The following is a 9,565-nucleotide window of genomic DNA, read 5'->3' on the forward strand; positions in this document are numbered from 1 at the left end:
TAAACGCAACCAAAAGGATCAGTAGACTTTTTATCTTGCCTAGTTAGTACTCTTAGTGTTTTGACATTTAAACTCTTGGTGTCCAATCTCTTTTTTAAAATGTTCCGTTTTCGTGTGTGCTCTTCTAGGGGAGGATCGATGGCTGTGTACTTTGCTATTGCAACAAGGCTGGCGTGTCGAGTATAATGCGGCTTCAGATGCATACACCAACTCACCACAGGAATTTGAAGAGTTTTACAACCAGAGGAGACGATGGGGACCTTCAACATTGGCTAATACACTGGACCTTCTCCACAGGCTAGTGTTACATGTTATTAATAATAGCAGGGTTTCATTCTATAGCCATCCTGCTTTTTACTTAAAACATTTAAAAAAAAAAAAAAAAAAAATCATCTTTATTTGGATTCTTAGTTTGATGGTTTCCTGGTCATGTTTATAGGCTATAAATCCTACAAACGCTTCTACTGCCATACTAACTCTTTTGTGGTTGTGAATCTTAGTGGTCCAGAGACAGTGAAGAGAAACGAGTCCATCTCAAGGATTTACGTCTTCTACCAGATGTTCACTGTTGGATCTTCTATCCTGGGACCTGCCTCTGTGACTCTCATGATAGCAAGTAGGTTTAAGTCTAGTTAATGACTCTAACACATTTATCACCATTATTCATGCCATTAAGTTGCAGTTTATCTCCTATCCTTTCAGCTTTCAAACACTTTTTTATGTTTTGAAATATATAAAAAGTTCCGTTAGTGAAGTAAATCCTACAGATTCTCTCAGAAACCCGTGACTGTCTTTAAATCATGCTACTCTGCAACAAGGAAATAGAACTAAAGTAACTGAGCAAACACAACTACAATAGATATGGTGTAGTGGTTTAATTTTAAGACCGCTCCCATAAAGTAAGCTGTATAATAACTTGTTTAAAGATTTGACTGAACCAAATTCAGATGCCTTACTTGTTCCTTATGGTGTCAATAAACTTTGTTTTATCACGGGCAAATAGAAACACACAAGACTTGTTAAAATCCTTCTGATCCAAGTTCACTGCATGTCACACAATAACATCTTTACTGTATGGTATAATCTTTGTTGCATGTCATTATATGCAAATTCTTTATACCGCACTTACCAGAATTGGCGTTTACAAAGTTCCTTATTAGGGTTCACATTGTGTAGTATGGTAGACCGCACTGATTTCACTGTTTCAATCCACTGTCTAGTACGTGAAATATCATCATTCTATCATTTGTTTAAACTTGTCTGGGAAATGTTGCCATAAACTTATGTATTTATTTATTCTGAATTATGGCTTAGTGGAACTGTTTGAGGTCCTAATGACCTCTGACCATTGCATACTAAATTCAAATCTGGGCAGATGTTTGTGCTACATTTTTTTTTATAGAAAATTGCCACATTTGTACTATTCCAAATGCTAATACCTTTATGCATCCACAAAAACAGTAAAAAGAACAAGAAAAAAAGGATGAAACATTAATTGTGTAAAGTGACTTTAAAAATTAGAGTTCTCGTGGTTTGTAAACATGTATCCTGCAAGCAAAACTTCTAATCTGAACTTTAATGCAGTCATTAATGCAGGTAACTACAGTGTGAACCACCAGTTTTCATTAAACACTTGGCTTAACTGAAGGCAGACTAATAACTTGTAATGGTAACTACAGGGAAATTCACTTTGCCAAGCCCATTTGCATTAATAATTTTTGTGCATTAATAACTTTACATCAGTCATTTATTTCTCCTTCTCCCCCCCTCCATCTTTTCCTTCCAGGTGCTTTCCAGTTCGTCTTCAGACTCACTGGTACACTCTCCATCATCGTCGCGTGCGTTCCCCCCGTGTTCTACATCCTCATTTGCTTTTTAACCAAGTCTAATACCCAAATAACCATTGCTGGCATTATGAGTGTTCTGTATGCATTCCTCATGACTGCGTCCTTCTTTTCCATCATTGGTGGGTAAAATCGTTTTTTGACTGTATGTTGTTGCAGTCACATATCTTTCAAATAAATGTGCATTAAATGTGCAAATGCTATTTTCTCTTTTAGGTGACATGGTGATTCAGCAAACCTTCTTGACCCCCACTGGATTGTTTTTGATTTCAATGGCAATCATGTACTTGATAACAGCTTTACTCCACCCTGAGGAGTTTTGTATGTTCATTATTATTGTTCTAAACATTATTTCACATTTTTTGTTTGAGGTTGCTTCATGTCATGTGACATTTTTGGTTTTGTTTCCTTTTCTTTCTTGCAGTCTTGATTATCTATGGTCTGATGTATTTCATCTGCATCCCCAGTGGATATCTCCTTTTGACCATCTACTCACTGGTTAACATGAACAATGTGTCCTGGGGCACAAGGGAAACCAACAAGTAATGCAGTTATCATTAAGAGCAGCATTATTTTAGACCACTGTTTGCTTAATTAATTATCATGAAATAGCAATAATATTATAGGGATCAAAATAAGAATGGAAAATTTTAACAAATTAAAATCTCAAACAGAAATGTTGCATTTCCCCAAAATGCAACATTACTGTGTAAAGTTCATAAGATCTGAAGAGTCGGTGGAGGAGCTGCTGTGCTTACAGCCAGAGCTCTGGACCTAAAATGACCATATCAAAAATATCGCCTCTCTTTGACATCATAAGGATCAAAGAATAGAAAAAAGCCTGAGCCTTTAGAGAAGTCTTAGCCTGAAAGTGTGTATATATATAGTCGTGCAGAACTTTTAGCTGACCAAATCCATTAGTTCATCCACTTCCTGTTGCATATTTGACACTCATCCATGAAACAAAAACAAATAAGACAGCAGGGAATTGATTTTTTTTTCTAATCATGTCATATCAATCACTCTTTGTGACCATACATCCTGATATCTGTCTGTCCATTAGGGGAGGTGTAGAGCAGAAGAAACTACACAATCTTCTCTGTGACAAAACCTGTAGATGCTGCTGCTGGGACATGAAGATACAGGTATGGTCACCAGACAGCTCCCGACATACCTGACAGCAGGTGATGGATCAATGGATTAATGAACTCTGTTGCTTTACAGATAACCCAGGAAACGGAGCGTCTGATATTTCAGCAGCTCGCAGGTCAGATTACACAGCACATCCCAGTCAATGCAATCACCCAAAACGAAACACCTCTACACCCAGCCTTAATGCTGGAGCCTCACACCAGACAAGACACCAAGAAAGAAGAAGCCAAGGAAGAGGTTGAAAGACCTCTAGTTGATGATTTGAGGAAGAAGGCAGCAAAGAGCAGTGACCTGGGTTCCAGTAGCAGGTAGCGTTTTGTTGTTGTTGTCGTGGTTGTTTCTTCTCCTTTATTTGGTCAGTCATTTCTCTCTAATGTTGTTGCGTCACAGGCTGATCTGGCCCTATATAAATCAAATTGAATTTAATTAATTATTTTACCAGAAATCTTTGCTGCCATCAGGTCAAAAATCCAATATACTACTGGCCTTGAAAATAACACAGTTCCATTCAAGTCTCATACTGAACACAGCTGTTTATAAGGACAAAATGAGACATGCGCTGGAATTAAGAAACTCACAATAAGTGCATATGTGCTGTGTGCAGTGACGACGGTGCTGAAAACAAGAGCATGAGTTCATCTGATGAAGAAGACAGTGATCATGATCATGATGATGACTATATGATTCGTGAGGCAGAGATTCCTGCCGCTGGTGAGAAGCACTCTAAATGCATTTAGGTCCTGAGTGCACCACACTGTAATTTCCAGCTATACATGTAGCTGTGGATCATTATATACTATACATTATGTAGCATATAAAACAGAGTAATGATGCTATCTCTGTGTGTGTTTTCATGTGTATGCAGACTGGGTGCACCCAGTGAAAGAAGAATTTCTGAAAAAGCTGACATACTTCAACATGAAGAGAAATCTACAAGAACAAATACGGTAAATAATAAACATCATCCAAGTATTTGTATGTTTTTGTTGTTCACTTGCAGGCATTTCTACAAGAATAATTTACATTTACACTAAAACTACGTTTAAGATGCTTTACAATTACCCCGATAGCAAAGCTGCAATTGTGTAGTTAAACTGCTTTTGTTCTCCTCAGATATGCACTCCGTAACAAAGATTATGATGAAGTGTGCGAAGACTTGGTGCTAATGTTAACAGACACACTCAATGTGGAGCTCAATTCAGTGGGGCCTGAAGACGTTCTGTCAGACTATCAGCTGGAGGAGTTACAACTTGCGCTAAACAGACAGGTGATGACAACTGATTTGGTGTAAATAAAATAATGACATGTTGCTTTTAAAACAAAATGAAATTAATTTGAGAGGAAACCTGATTTCCAGAGTTTCTAATCTTCTGAAAACTGCTGCTGCAGAAAACAAATAACTGACCGGATTTCTCTCTGTGTCTCAGGCACGGCAAACCCTTAAGACCAATCGAATGGAGAAGTTGGAAAAGAGAGTAAAGCTAGCCATTGAGAAAACACTCGCTGCCCCACAAGTGCAAAAGCTAGAAGAGGTAAGATACTTATTAAGCCGTCGGGTCTGTGAGATAGAGGTAGATACAAAAAGTTGTATTTAAAATGAGTATTTAAACACAGTATTACTACTTCACAATGGATGGTAGATGTAAATGTTTCTAAATTTTGCCGTTCGTTTTCAGTAATTTAGGTATAGTGAACAAAGCAACCGTCCTGAAATGTTATTCATTAGCAGATTTCTGATCTTCTAAGGAAAATAAAATTTATATTTGCTAAATTGAGCTATTTCAGTTAAAAAAGTGATCAATTTTTTTTTTTTTATTGAACTGTGTGCATTTGTGTGTGTCTGTGTGTTTAGAATGAGAACGACTTCTGGAACAAGCTAATCGAGCGCTACCTGAAACCAATCACTCACACTAAAGAACATCAGGAAGAAGTCAACAGAGAACTAAAGTCACTGCGAAACAAGGTCAGCAATCTGATGATGAATGATCACAAATCATTATGAAAAAATACTCTGATGCGTCAGGTTGCAGGTTGGAAGTAAAACCTTTATCCACTTGAAATGTGGCAAAATTAAACCAAATATTAAATTCTCTTACATCTCCACAGGCGGTCTTCCTGTATTTCATCATAAACGTGCTCTGGGTGGTAGCTACCTTCTTCTTGCAGGCCATTGGAAATGATGTCATCAGCATCAAGATCCCAAAGTATTATCCCAATGGAACTAAAAGTGATGAATTCCTCAAGGTTGGGACCCACAACAGACACTCCTAAATGCATGTGCTGCTGTTAAAGAAGGATTGTGATTCTTTTTAAATAATTGTTTGAACTCCTGTAACATCTGATGTAATGAGTAATCCATTCTATTGCTTTTTTTCTGACAGGTGGAGCCTCTCACTTTGATGTTTCTGTTGTCTTTTGCTATTCTTCTCATTGTGCAGTTTCTGGCCATGTTATATCACAGGTAAACACATCATTTCACATTTAACTTTTATTTTTTCCTCACAGGTTGTACTTTTTGACAAATTTAGTGACCTTGAAAACGAAGCAAGACAATCCAGCAGGCTTGATTGAGAAGCAGAGAAATTTAATCAAAGTTATTAATCTGGCACTGAATAACCCCCCAATCATGAGCAGGGAGTCTTCCAGTTCTGTCTTTATGGAGAGTTATAATGACTTTGTCCTTGTCACTGTTATCCATCGATTTCTTCATTTTCATTTTCCCCTCGTGTTTCATCCTTGTGCCTTTTTGTTTTCAGAGTCTACACCCTGATCCATGTGGTGTCCTATCGCAGCTCGGAGAAAAACTACAAAGAGAAAGAGGAAGTACGTAATTACACTCAAAAGCATGCAAATAATCAAGAGGCTTGATTATGTTCGGCCACTACCTCACTTTGGCCCCACACATACCGGCAGTAAAGCAAGAAAATCAAACTGCCAGCCGACTTAACATGATTAAAACAACAAAATAAATTAAAGAATAACTGCACAAATCCAAACTTCACAAACACTAAAAACATAATAGCAGCTACATCAGGCTGTCAGACATGACAACAAACATTAAAATGTCTTTCTTTTATTTTTTAAATACAAACTAAAGTATTCAAAGTAAGCCTGGAGCTTCACATAGTGCAGACCAACACAGCTGACGTTTAAACAGGATTCACATACAGTACGGTTTAATCACAATATAGCAATTAAGTATTTGTTTTAATCGTTCTGTACATTTCAATCGATTTAGGATGAAATGAAACGTTTTCAACTTGCTGGGAACAGTTCAAAACTTACCAGGGCCACAATAATTAATTAATACTTGAATGAAACTAACTAGTTTCCATATGATTTAAAACAAATAGATACATTTAAAAATAACATAACATAAAAACTGAGAGCTTTTTGGTTTTACTTGCTTTTTGTTAGTTCAGTTACTTTTGTGTCCCTGCAGGGGAAAAAAGCTATTAAACCATGATGAATTATTTATAGACTGCAAAATATTTAAAATAGTTATTAATCATTAATAAAATGGTTCACACATATAGAAGCATATGGCATTCATAGACACACAAAATTGTTTTCTTATGACTTTGTTTCTTAATTAAGTGACAAAAAATGTATTTATGTAAACCAGATTCATTAATTATTAAAAGAGGTGAAAGTGGGTAATAATCATCACTATATGAGAGAAACTAGATGTAACTGTAATGCACTTTTTTAATAATGCACCATTGTGAAAAATGTTATTAATACTTGTAGAAGAAACATATAAGAAAGAAGTATAAGAATATTAATTTATAAGAAAAGTATAATTTGTCTAACATTCACAACTATTACTGATTTTTTTTTTAATATTAAAGAAATCTTAAAAATCTGATGATCGTACATGATGATGAGTTCTGAAGAGTGCCCATTTGTGTTAAATTGTCTTTTGGCATAAAGATCTCCTTACAACCGTTACCTGTTAATAGCCAATTTGGGACGCAAAACTTTTCTAAACCAGTAAACATGAGGGGGCATTTGCAGCACACAGTGTGCATCATTAAAAGCATTCACTGGAGACGGAAGTGAAACGTGCGGGGAGAATAACATCAGCAGACGTGGTAGAAGCAATCAGACCTTTAACTTAAGTAAAAGTAGCAGTACAAGAAAGGAAAAATGCTTCTCCTCAAGTATTAGTCCTATCAGCTACTGACACAGTTACGTTCAAGACTAAGGTCAGGTGAAGCCAACTTACAACAGTTAGGCCACAGACGATGAATTTAGTGCCTCAAACCATTCCAGATTCCAACAGTGTGGTCTCACTGAAATCTGTTAACATACAACTCCTTGTAAAGAAGTATATTTCAACTGTCCATAACGCTAACCCAGACGCTGCATCTTCTCAAAGTTTAAAACATAAAGACTCCTGTATTTTGGAAAATGCTGATTGACCTTTTTCCCTGCCATCCAGGAAGACACTGGTGATGGCCACTTCATTATGGAGAACCCTGCACACAATGAAATTTTCTTGACAACTGAAGACCTGTAGTCAGAAACAAGAAGATGTAGCTGCAGAGACGCAACAACAAGCCGACAGTGGCATCATTAGCAAGCTTTTTGCCACCTCAGGGCCGTTTCCTCCACTCTGGTTCATTTTCCTCAGGTTTCACTCTGCATTAAAACACGGTACATTCTGGTCATGATCATAGCACGCACTGTCACACAGTCCTTGTAGACATCCCATGTCTTTAGCTTTCCATCACAGGAAATAATTTACTTTTTATCTATTATGTAGCAGCTGTTTTGCCTCCCGGTATAATCCAGCAGGGGAGGCCAAATGGCACAGGGGAAATCAGTCAGAACAGATCCAATAAACTTTGTTTGTCATTGCACAATGAATTATTAACATGTGAGAATGGGACCTAACACAATAATATCAAAGGATGGAGTGATTTTAATGATCGGCTGTTTCATTTTAATATAACTGCTTGTAAGATTGCTGTTTTTGCTATCAGAACTATAGTTGAATCCATCAGGTTTACTGATTTTGCACCTCACTATAAAACAAATAAAAAAAAGCTCTTTGAAATAAGATGCATTTTAAGTTTACTGAAAAATCTGTGTAAATCCGGTTATTGTTCATCTTCAACTCTTGCATCCAAATCAATAAAAGGGACTACAGTACTGGGCTAGATGTAGAGGGGAGTATAATATTTTCATCTGTCTGGGTATTTATGAAAAGTGTGTATCTAAATCCTTGGTCAATATTAAAATATTGACAGGTACTTGAATGTGCAGGAAACGGTGCCAGTAATGCAATATTTGCACATAGACGGTTGTTAAGAAATTCTTTTAGTTTATTTTATATTGTGGTGTAATTAAACTGTGTTGCCCTTCCAATATTGTGTCAGTATATTGTGATTATGTCTGCCAAGTACAGCAATGCACTAGACAAAGTGGACAAAATTGGTAAATTTTAAAAATTATTGTGGGCAAAAATGTTCTTGTATTGAAAAATATTAAATAACGACGGAACAAAATGTCAAGCTGTCTGTCAACAATAAACCTTACAACTTCTGATCTAACTATGCAATACAGTAAAATGAATATTTATGTACTGTGACTCAACTTTGTTATCTAATAGCAATGTGTGGCTCATTTAAATAATTAAACATACATCATGCAGATTTCAGATTGTCTGTTTTTGTTGTTTTTTGGTGTAATGCAGACTTATAGTGTTGCTCTGGTTTGTGTGCTAGGTAAAGGAACCGAATCAGTGGACTAACCCTGCAACGTTTAGTTCTGTGTACTTGTTTCTTCTCAGTCTGCTGTGAAAGTCTGACTGCACATAAAATACAGCAGAAACAAAACTGTTAGTAATCCACCCGTGCACTTAGTACTATATTTATTTAGCACATGCTTCATTAGGCAGACCTTGCTGGCACCGGGCTGGACCTCTCGGCATAGATTCAACAAGTTACTGGAAATGTTCCTCAAAGATTATGGTCCACATAGCTGCACATCCATGATGTGAATGTGCTATTTTATAGATTCAAAGGTGCTCTATTGGATTGAGATCTGATGACTGTGGAGGCCATCTTGAGATTATTTGAGCTTTGCTTGGTGCATTTTCCTGCTGCTGTGGTCACAAAGGAACAGGGGTAGGTTGTAGCATTTAAATGTTGCTCACTTGGTACTATGGCGGTCCAAGGCATGCCAAAAAAAAATATCTCCCAGACCATTACACCACCACCCACAGCCTGAACCGTTGATACAAACTAAGATGGATCCATGTCTTCATACTGTTTATGCTAAATGATGCAGTAGAAATCAAGACTCATCAGTTTTTCAAGCTTTTGTTGCCCAGTTTTGGTTATTCTGTGCGAATTATGGCCATTGTGACAGGAGTGGCTATCAGGGTGGTTATATCAGTTACTGCTGCCTTCCTATCAACTTACAACAGTTTGGGGCCATTTCTCTCTGAGCTAGCATCAAGGCATTTTCACTCAACTCACTGGATATTTTCCTCTTTTTCAGATCGTTCTCTGCAAATCATAGAGATGATTGTGGGGAAAAGACACCAGTAGATTAGCGGT

At 37.0% G+C, this 9,565-nt stretch overlaps 1 protein-coding gene across 2 annotated transcripts in view; it reads left to right on the plus strand.

Moving 5' to 3' along the window:
* Positions 1-8,661, plus strand: part of chs1 (chitin synthase 1) — a 34,159-nt gene extending 25,498 nt beyond the window's left edge. For both annotated transcript variants that reach the window (XM_025906831.1, XM_019359330.1), the window contains exons 20-35: positions 129-297; positions 501-616; positions 1,787-1,966; positions 2,061-2,165; positions 2,269-2,386; positions 2,908-2,989; positions 3,069-3,304; positions 3,601-3,707; positions 3,862-3,943; positions 4,110-4,263; positions 4,424-4,528; positions 4,849-4,959; positions 5,103-5,240; positions 5,378-5,457; positions 5,753-5,819; positions 7,441-8,661. In XM_025906831.1, coding sequence (XP_025762616.1) covers positions 129-297; positions 501-616; positions 1,787-1,966; positions 2,061-2,165; positions 2,269-2,386; positions 2,908-2,989; positions 3,069-3,304; positions 3,601-3,707; positions 3,862-3,943; positions 4,110-4,263; positions 4,424-4,528; positions 4,849-4,959; positions 5,103-5,240; positions 5,378-5,457; positions 5,753-5,819; positions 7,441-7,518 — 1,928 coding nt within the window. In that variant the 3' untranslated portion in view covers positions 7,519-8,661. The remainder of the gene's footprint in view (positions 1-128; positions 298-500; positions 617-1,786; positions 1,967-2,060; positions 2,166-2,268; positions 2,387-2,907; positions 2,990-3,068; positions 3,305-3,600; positions 3,708-3,861; positions 3,944-4,109; positions 4,264-4,423; positions 4,529-4,848; positions 4,960-5,102; positions 5,241-5,377; positions 5,458-5,752; positions 5,820-7,440) is intronic.
* The last annotated feature ends 904 nt before the right edge of the window (positions 8,662-9,565 follow it).

This window comes from Oreochromis niloticus, linkage group LG1 (assembly GCF_001858045.2).
Source record: "Oreochromis niloticus isolate F11D_XX linkage group LG1, O_niloticus_UMD_NMBU, whole genome shotgun sequence".
In the NCBI taxonomy this organism is placed as follows: domain Eukaryota; kingdom Metazoa; phylum Chordata; class Actinopteri; order Cichliformes; family Cichlidae; genus Oreochromis; species Oreochromis niloticus.